The sequence below is a fragment of the Pollachius pollachius genome (assembly GCF_949987615.1).
Source record: "Pollachius pollachius genome assembly, chromosome: 12".
Classification (NCBI taxonomy): Eukaryota; Metazoa; Chordata; class Actinopteri; order Gadiformes; family Gadidae; genus Pollachius; species Pollachius pollachius.
The window spans coordinates 5,449,994-5,465,578 of record NC_136945.1 but is presented as its reverse complement, the minus strand read 5'-3'; the positions used below and the strand labels follow the sequence as shown (position 1 = coordinate 5,465,578).

At 48.8% G+C, this 15,585-nt stretch overlaps 1 protein-coding gene across 3 annotated transcripts in view; it reads left to right on the top strand.

The window, feature by feature from the left end:
- Positions 1-15,585, top strand: part of arhgap46a (Rho GTPase activating protein 46a) — a 37,075-nt gene that overhangs the window by 8,475 nt on the left and 13,015 nt on the right. For 2 of the 3 annotated variants that reach the window (XM_079747793.1, XM_079747792.1), the window contains exon 2: positions 5,184-5,702. In XM_079747793.1, the coding sequence (XP_079603919.1) occupies positions 5,184-5,702 (519 nt within the window). Of the gene's footprint in view, positions 1-5,183; positions 5,703-14,383; positions 14,468-15,585 lie in introns of those variants that run through there. The other variant, XM_079747794.1, reaches the window with a different exon arrangement.

Below are 15,585 nucleotides of genomic sequence, written 5' to 3'. Positions count from 1 at the left end.
AACCAACTCTGATTCAGAGCACTGTTTATTTCCTGTATCCTGAAGCACTGGTAAACTCAGTGGACATAAGTTCAGCCTGTTTTTATAAGATTTTGATACTGTCAGAGCTGTGTCTGTCATGTTTTTTCATGTTTGTTTCGCGTTGATGTTTAATTCAAAGTCTCTGAGGGAAGGGACTAAACTTTGCAGAGGTCATGAGTCATGATGCGAGGCATGTTATAAGGTTTTGACAATAAAACATATTGATATTTTACTGATTATTGACAAGTAATATATTTAATGTCATTATATTGTATTCAGGCTTGAGTCAGAACCAAAGTGCCCTGTTAACACACTAATTACCAGATATCGTAATAATTATAGTATCGGCAATGTATCGTGATATCGATTTTGGCCTTATCGTCCAGCCCTACCCGTTGAATTTCTTTTACATTATTTTGTTTGTTTCATAAGACCCAGTCCACAGAACAGTCCACAGAAAAACAGACTGCAGAGTGAAATGATCTTTGTCAAGACATGAATCCATTGAAAACAGCTATTGGGTTTGATAGGGAATACAATTCAATATTTAAAATAAACTTTTTTCATGGATTCGATTAGGGTAAATCACGCTATCAAATTATCTTTTTCCATCTGGAAAGAAACAAGAATCGCCGAGGTGAGATGAAACAGAGGTATTTAGGGGAATGAGGACTTGAAGAAGGTGTGATTTAACTGCTTCCTTCTTATAACAGTGTTAACGGACCCCTCACAACAACATGGCTGTCTTTTATCTGTGTCTTTACCAGTGTTTACTGAGGGCAGGTGGGTGTGGGTCTGGTGCTTGTCAACATAAGGGCTTTTTTTGTGATCTATTCCTCCCCCCACCCCACCACTGAGACATGGGGGCACAGAGTGTTTTATTAATGCACACATACACAAGGTCTTACATTTGGCTTGGTTTGTTGATTAGTCATACAACGCTGCCAAGTGTATTACGTTAATTATAGCTCATTAAAATAAAACGTTGGGACCAGACTTCAACTTGGATGAGGTAGTGCTAACTGCATTCCAAACCATGTATGAACATTTGCAGAGAGAGAGAGAGAGAGAGAGAGAGAGAGAGAGAGACAGAGACAGAGAGAGACAGAGAGAGTCTTTGTACCGCAGTATTGGTGCACTGAAACCTGTGTTTCACTACCTCTATTATCGATGAGCAAATGTTCTACAGTCTGCCTCACTGTCTTTCTATTTAATAATACCACACACACATTCTACCCTTGACAAATATAACTATGAAATTGGCATTATCCTATCAACACATATATTTCTGTTAGGCCCCATTTCCTTCAATCAATAAATATCTGTTACGACGAGTGAACAACCGGGATAAACAACAAAGGCCCTGTCAGTATCATGTGAATGCTATAGTGTATAAATCATACGCACAGTGAAGTTGGCAAAGGATGTCACAGTTCACAGACAAACAGCAGAGCCAACGGTCTCTCTGCCGTTAGTGCTCCAGACACGTTTAGCTCATAACTGCCCTTCCACCGAGGGGCCGTACTTATCTGCTCGTGTCCACAATAGTCCCAGCAGGTCGGCTCCCAGCCGGCACCAACATGACAGGTTATTAATCGCGGAGAAAAACTCCCTTTGTAACTGGTACACATAAATACATGCATACATACTCTCACGCGCATGCACATAGAACATCCACGCACACACACACACAGACACACGCAAACATACATAAATACACACACAAACGTACAGAGGCACAAACAAACACACACACGCACACATACATAAATACACACACACAAACACAGAGGCACAAACAAACCAACACACACACACATATACGTAAATACTCACAAACACACATACACTCTCTTCTCACCCATGTACTCAATAACATAAATACAATCACGCATATACATCAAAACGCATGCGCACACACATGTGCACATACATATATCCCCCCCCACCAACACTCACACACTAACTCCTGATCGGCGGTCAGCCGGGGACCTCTGAGCCGGTGACCCGGGACGCCTAGCCTCCTGCCAAGGCTGAGAGGAGGATGGGCCGTGGCGCTCCGGGCTGTGGCGCTCCGGGCCGTGGCGCTCCGGGCCGTGGTGCTCCGGGCGGTTCACGGCTCAACAGGTTTCCGTGTTCTCCGCTGTTGTTTTGGTCCTGTTCCCAGGCGGACCGGGAGGAGGGGCAGGACTGGTTCTCCCTGTAAGGATTACATCGTTACAGCATAATACCGTAGGTTGTAGATGTACCCTTCACATCAGGAAATACAGTATAAAATGTATACTGATTTATACTATAAATCATTGGACTGCTAAGGTGGGAACACGCGGCCCTGCTTCAGTTACAGGAACTAATGGCCAAACACACTTGAGTTGAAAGTAAATCAGCGTGGGGGTTGTCTATGTCTCGATATAAATCTGGGATGAAAAACCCTTTTGTGTGTGTGTGTGTGTGCGTGTGTGTGTGTGTGTGTGTGTGTGAGAGAGAGAGCGAGAGAGAGAGAGATAATTTGTGTGTATGTGTGCGTGCGTGTATGTGATCACGTGCATTCAGGGAGGGGATGACAGTAGGGATATTTACAGCTTGGGCCCCCTTTTTGAAAAGCTTCATTATATGTAGCCCTATACCAGCCCCTCCTGCCAGTGACTAATCTGTCCTCTCAGCCACAGACTCCAGCTTACCAGGGGGTCTTGTACTCTCTTTGGTGACCTCTCAAACTTATCAGCACCCCTCCCTTGTCGTTTGTTTTTTTGTTCAGGCATTCTCCTGAACAAAAAAACAAAAAAAGCAGCAGCCAACTTCTCCAAAACTTCTCCACTAATAATTCACACTTCTCTAATTAGTTGACCTCTAAATGCTATCCAATGTTACCTTTGGGTAATAAATATGTGATTAAGGTATCTGCCCTCTTTTACTCCATTCCCTTGGGTTATGGTTTTGATGAGCATGCAGTCCAACCTGGCCATATGCAGAGAGTCACGACAGAGTTTTAGCTAGTTCCTGGTGCTGCTCTTCGGGCCAGATGGCCTTCTCATTATGGAGCACACAGTGAGACCCGCACTCACAAACACAGGTGGTGCACAGCTCCTGTTACCCAACCATGTGCTCTTTCTCATTCTCTACCTGGCCATGTTGAGAGCAAATGGTCGGTGTGGACCTCCTGGTATCTGCAATGGAGATACAAGAGGAAAGAGAACATGGCGTGTGTGTGTGTGTGTGTGTGTGTGTGTGTGTGTTTAATCCCATAGCTCATAGTTAGGGAGGCTACATGCTCATGTGGGCCTATGTATGAAATAATAGTAGTGTGTTTAGCAGTAAACATAGTCACCATGGGGGACAGTGGAAGGGTAGTTTGTTTGGCACTATGGGTCTATTTTTGAAGCCAGGGACTGCCACAGGGCACACTTGGCAACACTTGTGAAAGGACTAGGCTTATTCTTGCTTTACCGCCTTCCTCTCACACACACACACACACACACCAAACATTACCTCACCCTGGCAATGTGTTTTGTTTTGAAGGTAAAATACAGGTAGCCTGACAATGGCTTAAGTCCCACTCCTATGAGCCGGAGGAGGAACAGAGACTATCAGCACTGTGGGAGTTGGAAAACAGAGTCAATCCTTGGCAGATATCCATATTATCAACGTAGCTCGTTTCCTTTGAGGGCTGTTAAAACTGCTTTCCATTAGTTAAACCGTAAATAGAGGAGTGTTTGATGAAGCCATGTTGTCAGTAGGGACTCGGTGAGTATTTGGACGCTGTGTCTCTATTTCCTAAGTACAGCTCTGGCGCTCAACCTGCTAGTCACAGCACATTGAGCCCTGAGCTTGGTGATTGCTAGCAACACTGCTGTAATGATCAGCTGGCATGGTCCAGAGCCCTGAGCTTCAGGGAGCTCGATCAAAGGGGGCACACCAACGGTGTCCTCTATAAAGGGCAGCCTGACCTATTTAGTAAAAGCAACCTGCTTCTTATGCTGTGATCACCTCCAAGTGTATAGATACCTACAGCGGAGCCACATGACCCGGGGGAGGCGGTGTCATCCCCTGGCTGTCGATCAGACATGTAGGTCTGCTGGTTTCATGGGTTGGGAGGCTTTATTAGAACGTCCTAGTAAAGCTGAGGAATTCAGTTCACAGCCTTATTGTGTCGGAGACGGTCTGTCCCTCTTCATCTGTGATCTCTTCATCTCTCCCTCTCCTGCCCATTCTTTTCCCTCTATCTATCTGTCTCGTATCTATCTCTTGTTAGATGGATAGTTAGCATAGTATCATTGCAGCTTTATCTTGTCTCCCTCGGTCTCTCTTAGTGGTCTCCCTGTGTCGTGCAGAGCCGGTGGACATTGTTTCCCCCCCTCCCTATTCCCCCCTCAGAGAGAGCGGCTTTGAGCTCCTCCTCATCCCTCCACCCTGGCGCGGGACCTGCTGTCTGGCTGAGAGTGTCCACCTGTCTCCTTAATCACGGGGCACTAGGCACCCACAACACACACATACACACAAAAAACACACACATACAAACATGCTGAAAGGCATACATACACACGCATACACATTGAAACAGAGACAACATACATACACATTCATGCTCCAGTACCAGGTGTAGAAATTACTAAATTTCTTACGTACTGAAACACGCATACACCATACACAAACTGCTTCCACAGAAACACATAAACACATGCGCACACAGCTCACAAACATTATGCACACAAACACACATGACAATTCTCTCCCCCAGACACACAGATACACACACACACACACACACACACACACACACACCCACACACACATACATACACATTGCTCGCACACACACACACACACACACACACACACACACACACACACACACACACACGCACACACAGACAGCCACAGATGGAATCATGTAAAGAACCCAAAGAGGCACATTGTCACCATATGGACTGGTCTCCGTGCGCCCGGCTCGGCGTTCACACCTCGTCTGTTTGATGAGCTCCGGTGCGTGATGAGCGTTGTACTACATGACCACGTCCCGGAACCGCCCAGCTGCGACGTGACGTGGGAGACAGTATGACTATGGTTTAGTCCACTATGGTTTCGAAACGCATGCGCACGCCCCACACGTTAAACTCCCTGGCCTCGGGGTAATCGCCCCCCTCTCTCCTCTCTGTCCTCAGCTCTGATTGGGTAGAGATCCTGGAGCCGCGCTCGCGGGAGCGCATGTACGTCAACCTGGCCTCCGGAGAGTGCGGCTGGGAGCCTCCGCTGGGAGCCCCCGTACGACAGGCCGACGGCAACCAGTGGTGGGAGCTGTTCGACCCCCAGAGCGGACGCTTCTACTACTACAACTCGGTGGGCCGCCGCACCGTCTGGCACCGGCCCCAGGGCGGGGACATCGTGCCCCTCTCGCAGCTCCAGGCCATGAAGCGCTCCAAGGAGGCCAAGCGCGCCGGCGCGCTGCCCCCGGAACGGCAGCAGCCGCCGCAGCACGGCTCCCTGGGCAGCACCGGGAGCCAGGGCCACCGGGCCCCGCTGGGCGAGCAGCCCCGTGACGGCCCGCATCCCAGGGCCCCGGAGAGCAGCGAGAGGGAGGAGCCGGACGCCGAGCTGCCGGCGGCGGCGGCGGCGGAGAGCCGTTCCCAGGGAGACGGCAGCAGCAGCACCGAGTACAGCGCTGACGGCAAGGAGCCCCTGAGGTATGAGCCCTACTGGAGGACCCCCGGCGCGCGTGTGTGTGTGTGTGTGTTTAGTCTGTGTGTTTATGTACGTTGCTGGGCCTACAGGGTGATAGCTAGACTACTTTAACTGTGAGTTACAGTGCTACCAGATGAGTTCCAAATGAGGCGGTGAGAATATTTTGACTTTTGACTCGGCTCACCAATCAGTAACTGCCTTTTTATTTTCCTTCTCACTTATCTGTACATTCCATATGCCCTGCGTTTCCATAGTATCCCCCATGAACCGTGACCGGCCATTTCAGTAAAACGCTACCAAATGGGGAGAGGGTGGGCTGGGGGAAGGCAATGGGTGTGTGTGTGTGTGTGTGTGTGTGTGTGTGTGTGTGTGTGTGTGTGTGTGTGTGTGTGTGCGCGTGTGTGCGCGCGTGTGTGTGTGTGTGTGTGTGTGAGAGGGAGGAGGAGGTGGGGGAGTTGGGGGGGGGGGGGGGGGCTATACATATTAGATAGCGTGACAACTCCCCCTCATCTCGCTGGTGTTGCTGGTGGAGAGCGGCCTCTAACAGTAAGTCATTCACTCAGCCCATCATGTGCTCTGCACTGCAGCTAACCGCCATCTCTCCCTCCCTGCTGGATTCCACACATGCCACCTCTATTCTGCGTGGCCCAGGGCCACTGGGTTCTGCCTTAGTGTCCGACTCACTGTGTGTGTGTGTGTGTGTGTGTGTGTGTGTGTGTGTGTGTGTGTGTGTGTGTGTGTGTGTGTGTGTGTGTGTGTTTGCTAACCACCACCACCAACCAACGTTTTGCCTACGCCCATTTCATTTTCCTTAAACAACCCCCCCACCACTCCTTCTCCGGCTACGACCTCAGACCAAACGCTGCAGCTCGCTCAGCGGAGAGGCGGGGGATGAACGTCTGAACCCAGTGTGAACCACCAGGAGTGGGACTCTGGCCTGCGGCAGCTCTTCGACATGTAATCCGTTGTGTTCAGGGACCCAAAGAGAGTCCGTATGAGAAGTAGGGTGTCACTGGGTACACTGACACGTTCTTCCAGATAATCTATGAGAGCCTCCCAGCCTTGTTTATCTTGTGCACCTCCCCCAGCCCCATCAGCTAATATTGTTCCATTAACGTTCTGTATGTGGAGTCCATCAGTTCTATGATGGACTCCACATACAGCGCCTGTAAGTGTGTGTGCTGTGGTGGATCGGTGGATCCAAACCAGGGTCCTGCTCCGTGGTCAATATTCATGACTCAAGCTTTCCTAAAACCCCCTCCTCTTCATACCAAACCACCCCCCTCCCTTATTAGGCCAGCTGTGAGAATCCCTGGGGGTAGGAGTCACCGGCTCATGACTCCTATGGTTTGATAGCCAGCTCAGCCATATGGCAGCACACGTTAACATTGGCCACCTCTCTCAGTAGGGGTAATTAGAAACCTCCACCGAGCACCACCACGCAACGCTGGGAGGAGGGCCGAAATGTGACTGCTAGATGGATGAAAACAAACTCTGTGGTCTAATGTTGAGCTGGGCGGGGGGCTATGGTGTAAGGTCGATGGGTGGGGGAGGAAGAAGGTGGGGGTTGAGCATTAAAGGACAGCACCAGCACAGAGTTTGTATCAATGTTGAATCAGACCCCAACTATTATATGAATAATGACCATCCTCAGAAAAGGAAGCCTTTTATCATTTATGTTTCAATGATATGTTATTGTTCTAGAAACTGAAATCATTTCTTGCATCTTCCTCCATAGGGCAGGCAGTTCAGGGCTATATACTTCATCTGCCTTTTGTCAGGTTTATTGCGCGTGGCAGGGTTCAAAGGTTGAACGCAAGTGAGAGAAGAGAGAAATGTAAAACCGGCAAGTCAGGGGTGAACAGTTTGAGATCCTCTCCAATGCCAACTGCCCCTTCTCAGAAAAGACAGAATACTTCCCTCACGAGTGTCATCTCTTTCTATATATATTCATGTTCAGTTTATGCCTTGTTAGTCCTTAGAAATCTCAGTTTCACAAGTTAGTTCACTTGACTGCGGTTCTTCTGATGTCCGGTGTCTTGAGTCCTTTTATAAATGTCATGTTCTGCTTTGTTTTCGCCGAAATAAGCAGATCTTAAAACAGAAGTCGGAATTCAGGAAATTACCTTGGCTTTAAAAACAATGATGTTCATTGTGAACGACGGGGACAATCCCAGCTTTTCCATGACCATTTTCCTTTTGTTATCATGGCTGCAAATAAAAGAGAGGAGTGGCCGTGGCGAAAAGGTTTCCAACAACAAGACAACTCAGTATTTATCTGCTAGTTGGGTGCCTTCTATATCCTCTACCTCTGTTTGTGTTATCTACAAAGAACAATCTGTATTTGTAGTTAAACAGGCTTGTTGGAAGTGTGTGCGTGTATGTTTGGCACTGTGTGTGTGTTGAAAGTGTTGTGTGCACGTGTGTGTGTGTGTGTGTGTGTGTGTGTGTGTGCATGTGTGAAACTGCAGAGGAAAATCCGTTACTCCTTGACCAATCTTATCACATGGCCTGGGAAGTTGTGGTTATTTTGAACTTGTGAGGCTCTCGAGGAAAGTACCTAGCAGTCCTGACGGAGAACTTACCCATCACCTGCCGGTGGCCACGGGCCTGAAGAGAGCTGAGGCTGGCGCGCTGATCTATGGCTGTAAGCTGTGAGCTTGTAACATCTGTACTGAATTTCACCCCATGAGTGTGTGTGTGTGGGTGCCTTTGTGTACGCGTGCGTATGCATGGGTGTTCTGTTCACTGAATCTGTCATCCGTCAGGCAACATCTGTACAGGATTTCATCGTAAATAACCTCTGAGGTGTGTGTCTGTGTGTCTTATCTGCCCACGTCCTCCCTGCGCCTTGTATTGCTTTCAAGTTTCACAGGAGCCGTAGGGTTTGAGTGGCTGTTTTACCGCCTGTTGAGAACACATGACCTGACAGGGTAGGGCCGAGATCCACCACGGCCCCAGGGCGTGGGTCACAGTGGGGTCATGGACCTCCATTGTCCTATGGGTTGGTCGGGGGGCTGTAATATCCCGCTAAAGGGAAGAAAATGGCTCTCAGTTAAACCTAATTGTCCCTAGGTTCAACTGGGTGCTTTTTCTAAGCAGGAAGTCTAGGTACGTGGAACAGAGAAAGCTAAATTGCTGCTATATACCCTGTCATTTAGCGGCATAATAATACAGCACACAATTCAAGCTAGGGCGGTCATGCCAACAGAAGACACTTAAAACTCACTCTTCCAGATCTTGATCTGGCTGTCAAGAATAGCAAAACCTATGGGGAATAGTTGGCAATCCGTCGACAGGCATTATTATCTCAAGGCCATTGCCAGCTCAGCTGAACTCGCCGTTCTTGTTAGTAATTGTACTATGGTTTAACGACCCTGCAACACAGGGAACATTGAATAAGGCAGAAAGATGTCTTCCCTGGAAAGAGATATTACTGCCGTTTGGCTGCATTTGGTATTAATATGAATATCTTTCCATTAATAATATCATACCAAATATTTGCCACTACAGAATACTACACGGGGCAACTCGCTTGCGGTTGTTTTGTGAATCCTCTCAGAGTTATTACAGGTAGACTAACTAGTCGAGGAGGAGTCTCTGTGGGACCTTCCACCCTTGTTTTAATGAGTCACTCATTAAGGCTGTGTTTACAACATGAGCCTCACACACTTTCATCTCTCGTTCCACGGGTGAGGACGAGGCCACAAGTTTATTTATACGTTTTTTTTCCTTTACACACACTGGAAACACAGAGCAGTTGTTTCATCTCTGCGGCTTGGTAAGCTCATTTCTCAGCTCTTCGCTCTCCAGATGCCATTTAAGTCTGCCATATACAATAACGATTTTGCAGGCGCTCATTTTTCTTCCCTTTCCTCATTGAAAGTGGCACTTTGAACTAGCAATCTAATCAAGTGACTTGATGGTTTATTATGGCTAAGAGCGATAATGTCCGGGTTTCCTTTTGGACATAAATGCTTGCTTTGGTTCTTCGTCGTCGCGGTTCTAAATTCTCCCTAGCCCTCTAGCTATCTCTTTCTCACTTTCTCTTGTCTCTCCTAACCTAAGAAGAATTACAGAGCCGCTGTTTTATGTGTCTGCGGCAGGGCGTCCAACAAGCTCCTTTTGTTTTATTTTACATAGCGTTGTAAGCGCCACGCGTTTTACGGCCTGAGTGTTCCTGTGAGCATGCTGGAATGCATTCTGGGGGACTCTTGCAAGGGGCCCGCAGCACCACATATGGCCTAACCTCTCAGCGCAGAGCCTAGTCAGGTTCAGCTCAGGTCCAGAGGCAGCTTGTTCCACACGATTGCCCCGGTTACCCTAACAAAATGGGCACATCCTTCACGAACGACAAAGCACGGACCTCTCGAGGATTTGAATGGGAATTTTCCTTACCCACAATGAATCAGACTGCTACATTTGAACTATTCGCTGATACTTATTAATGATCCATCTGTTACTTAGGAGTGTAAAGAAAACAACTTTGTAGTTTAAATAAACTCTACTAGATGGCATCATATAATGCTCTAATGGCAGTGACGCAAAGCCAAACTGTCTTTTATTGTTCTCCGGGCCCCTCTTTTTCCTTTGATGTGTATATTTATACTTGTTTCCTTGTGGTGCTGGTATCCAGCAGATAACTGCATAAGATCATAGTTTGAGCTACTATTTTCAGATACTAGTGAGGCCTCAACAAAAACGGAAAAAAATCAAAATCGGATTCCAGAGGAGTGCCCTCTTCGCCTGGCGTCAGTCCGGGCCCAACCTCTAAGCTGTCGCGCCCTGGTCCCCTAACGCCATGGCAACTAGAGCTGTCCTCTGGCCTGTACCCAGCAGGTCCATTACAGCAGAGGCAGGTTTCAGTTGGAGCCACAGATATGTACAGCTGGTAGACATCTTGGCTCAGAGGAAGAGAAGCATGTCAGTTCAGCTGTTGCGGGACAACTGGCCTGGCTCCATGTCCCCATGGAGGTGTCTTCGCGCGTCTCTTTCTCAAGAGCTAAGGAGGCCATCGGCTTCACAGCCAGCTCTTAAATGTCACTCGTCTGCCTTTGGTCTCTCTTTTTCTTTTCTTGTGGGTTTGAAACTCCAAAGTGAGGTTTGGATAGTGGCAGTGAGTGTTGGAGACATTGTCTTTAGCCGTTTACTCCTTTGTCTTCTGTTTCCTTCCTCTACGTAGATGGTGCTGAATCCTATTCAGGCTCAGAGGTGTTTGTGTAGCTTCAGCCTGGCCTGTGCGCTCTCATTTCCTCTTCCTGTTGAACAGACGATAATAATAACTTCTGTTTTTCGGGCCCTCACTCCTCCCAGGGGGTATATTTAAGGCTCTCCAGATACATAAGGCCATCCGCAGCCGTGAGTCAGCTGATGGCTTTTCCAACGCTGGATGTTCCAGGCAGGGAAAGAGAGGGGACAGCTTTACAACCAGGAGTATATTTAGTATGGTTACCGTGATGTGCTGGCCGCGGCGATATGGAGAACTGCGACTGCCAGGCATTTTGGACCGTGGTCACGAGCGCGGGGCACCAGAGCTGCTGAGACTAATTGAAATTCCCTGACCATTAAGTTGATTTGCTGCCCCACTATCGAATCAAATGACCGCGTTTGATTCCTAAAGGCTCTAATTTCACTTTACGTTTCTCCCTCCTTCTCTTGGTCACAGACTCGCACACTATTGCCTGGGAACAGCATGCTTCTTTGTATGTCAGTGTCTGTGAGTCCAAGGGTCAAAGTATGGGCCAATGTTCGTATTTTATGATGGGTGCAGTAGGCAGATGACGTGTATGTCAAAAGCATAGAGTTGCAGCGTTTAGGCTAGCTTCACCTGCCTGGGAGCCAAACTGTGGCAAGCAAACCCCACCTTCAGCTAACAGTGGAAGAATACCTGACAGGTAGGGGCAGCTCCAATAGCATGCAACACACCCTGCCCAAACAACACTCTTTGAGGTTAGAGCAAAGCTAGGCAGGGTTGTGTTGATGGCACATCATTAGCGGATTAGCTTCTGTTGCCTCTAACGTACCCTTTGAGGGAAACCTATGAGCCGGTATGTGTTTGTGAGCAAAGGGATGGTCGAGGTGCTGTTGACTGCGTCTCAGTATTTCTCGATCTCCCCTTCCTCCTCCCCTCCTTCATCTACCCCCTCGCTGCCCAAGAAGAGTCTCCCTGACGATGTTACAGCCAAGCATTGTGTGCAGCATCTCCCCACACACAGACACACACGCACACACAAACGCGCGCACACACCGCTCTAACCCGGACCCCCCCCACGTGCCTGAATGAGCTCTGAGGAATGCAAGGCTGATTCCCGCTCAATTCACTTTGCTTCACTCTCCCACGACTAATCCCCCCCTCCCCTCTCTCTCCTGCACCCCTTCTCATTTACACATCCCCTGCTCCCCAGCACTGCCCTCCACTTCTCCTTGTCGGTCCGTCCCACTTTAGACATCTGATGTTGTCACTCCACTACTGGACCTTTTGCTCTCCCTGTTATTAGTCTTAGGAGTTTGTAGTCTTAACTGTGCTTGGCTGACCCAGCAGTGTTTGTGGTTGTTGTTGTAGCTGTTTGTAATGGGATTAAATGCTCCAGATTCAGATTGAGGGCAGATCGGCAGGCTGCCACACTTGTCGTGCCACTAGCGGTGCTAGCGAAGAAGTCCATGACGCAGGCGGGGGGGGGGGGAGATAACAACAGCAGGCGGACAACAAGAGACAAAAGCCCCATCGGATACCTCTGAGTGCTGGGAGGCAGCCCCCATCAATGGCCCTCCCCATGAGGTTGAACTCAGCCGTTGGTTGGATTAGCATGTGCATGGCGTACGAGGGCTGGCTGAACTCATGTAGCGTGAGCAGGGACAGGCTTGGTTGATAAGCACTGATCACTGGGATTGTTTATTTATTACAGCTGTTTTAATTATGAATAAAGCCACTTTGTTCCGGTCCAAACCGCGCCCCTCCCGTGCTCGCTCTTGTTGTTTGGTTGCTCTGATCTCATCCCTGTCTGCGGTGCGAGGGGCTGAGAGGTAGAATAAGTGTCATCCTGTCTCGGATACGTTCTAAGCAGAAACACACGTCCCCAAAGCCCCTTTTTCATTGTTCATCGGGCGCCAGCGGCACTAGCCTTTTTTGAACGGATGATGTCAGGAACTTTCTCAAAGCTCAACCTAAGCCGTGTAGAAGTACAGTTCGAGCCCCCCAGCCCTGTCTTCCGCCCTCTGTGTGCTGTGTGAATGTTGCATTAAGTTATGTTACATCCTGTTTACGCTGCATAGGGAAGCCGTCAAATCCCCCACAAGGGAATTTCTCAGACAGGAAGTGCATTTGGTCATGACACTCTCAGGGTCGCTCCTCATAAAGAAGATGACTCACTGCCAGTCTCTCTCTCTCTCTCGCTCTCTCTCTCACTCTCTCTCTCTCAGTCTCTCTCTCTCACTCTCTCTCTCTCTCTCTGTATCTCTCTCTCTCTCTCTCTCTCTCTCTCTCTCTCTGTGTCTCTCTCTCTCTCTGTCTCTCTCTCATTCTCTCTTTCTCTCTCTGTATTTCTCTCTAGGCCCACCTCTACAGGCCCCCTTGTAGATACATGTGAGATAGAGCTGTGCTAGAGAGTGCTTTGATACGCTTGTGTACAGAAGAGGTTGGAATGCTATTATTGTGGTTTTGGAGTGTGTGGTCTTCTGGCACTTCTGGTTAATACGAGAGGCATTGATGTTTACAGATAGTGGTGTCGCAGACATTTTTCCACACACATATTAAAGGGACTTAAACTATTTACACAAAGAATGTCAAACCTCAATAATGTTGACATGTGAGACGTCACTTTATTTAAGTCGGCATTGAATAAAATGCTTAATACGAGATATGAGAAATTGCATTTTCCCTGTAGTGAAACCACAGTGGTTTGCGGTGCCCTCCCGTCCACCTCACACACTTACGACAGACAAGACAGGAACATGGGTGGGTTTAAAGTCTGCAATTCAAACAAACAGCGGTTCCTCCTGTTTACAGTTCTCCCAACACAGTGGCCCAACCCCCGACTATAACCGCCTCTTAACTCTGGAGCCCCTCTCCCCACACACACACACTCACACTCCCCCAAATACCAATGGCAGTTTGCCCTGAATCTCATCCATCCCCACAGAACCATGTCTTCACGCGCGTGTGTGTGTGTGTGTGTGTGTGTGTGTGTCTGTGTGTCTGTGTGTCTGTGTGTGTTTGTTTGTGTGGTGAACTAGCGCCTCTCCCGTGGTATTCCCAGGTGGCTTCAACCTAGCCGTGTGTGTGCATGGCCATGCATGGTTGCATCTGCGGGACCGCTTGAAGACAATACTCGTGTTTACATTCAAACCACCAAGGTGGCGTGACTCACTCCACTCTGAGAGAGGGAGGACGTAAGGATGTGTGTGTGTGGGCATGGGTGGTAAAGGGTTTTAGAGAGAGAGAGAGAGAGGGGGGCTGAAGTAGCGGCCGAGAGAAGTGAAAAGGAAGTTTGCCGTTGGCTCGAGGAACCTCAGGGGAATTGTTTGCTCATTGTTCCAGAAAAACGTAGGGAGGCTGTGGAGAGATTAAGAGAGACAGAGAGAGAGAGGGAGTGAGGGGGTGAGGGGTCACCCCGCCTCTTTCCCTCCGCCCAGTGAGTCCTTTTCCTGTCCCAGCTCTCCAGCGAGTCCCAGAGTCAAGAGAAGGAAAGAGCAGGGGAAAAAGCCCAGGGCAGCGGTGGACTCCTCGGCAGGTCTGTGTTTCTGTTTGGATTACTGGGAGAGACAGAAGGTGAGCCGCTCTGATCCAGTTAAGAAACGGCATCGGTGATAAGAGGGAGTGAGGAGGGCTGTGGTAGAGGAGGGCCAAAGTCTCATGCCGGCCTGGTTTTCCAGCTCCAAGAACTGGGTTGACCTTATGATTCTTTTCGGGGAGGGCACGCACCTGGCGCAAAATCTGTACTGCGTCACGACTGCTGTCAGGCAAGCTGTGTTTGTGGGCGTGTGTGTGGGAGTGTGTGTGTGTGTGTGAGTCTGACTGTGTGTGTTCCTGCTTTAGGACCTCCTTGGTTTTAGGTGATTAGTGTATTGGGTGTGTGTGAGTGTGTGTTTTTGTGTGTGTGTGTCTTTTTGTGTGTGTGTGTGTATATGAATGTGTGTTTGTGAGAAAGTATGCTTGAAAGTGTGTGTCTTTGTGTGTGTGTTTCTGCTTAAGGAGGACAGTTATTTGAGCAAATTAGTCATTATTAGACCAGATGATGGCCTACGGCAGTATGGTCAAAATGCCATGATGTGCCGTTGTTGATTTGTGATACCGTGCGTGGGCATGGCGTGGGATCAGGGCCTGAGAGACAGGGGCGGTGACTGTGCAGTTTACTAAACAGATTGTTTTCGTCGCTGACCTGGATTACAACGCTGTACCTCCGGGCCTGGGACTTAGCTCATAATGCCCTGAGAAGAGGAATTAACCTTTAACTCCCCAGTCAGAGAAAGGTTTACCATGGTGCTATAGGACTGTACCATGGTACTGTAACCCTTTAGGGATCGCAACGCAAATCCTCCTTCTAGCCTGCCTGGAGCCCTCCATACTTGTTAACTCTTACAGACAACAGACTTAGAGGCCATAAGAGCTGGACATTATGTTTCTGTCTGGAACGTATGGAGGAATGCAGCAGAATCTTCCCTTTTTTTTCCGGAGGCATGAGAAAGCTAGAAAAAAAGATGCCAGCCTCCTTCTGCCAGAGGCACCAGAGGCTACATTCTGGATGGATTGTAGACAGCTGTGCTGCAGTCCATTACGTAGCAGTTGTTTTTAGCCTCTGGTTTGCACAGCACACATTGGAGTTATTGTTTTGTGGGCTACACACGGCTATTGATGCTCTGCTGCACTAAAAAGAGACCAGAGGTTTT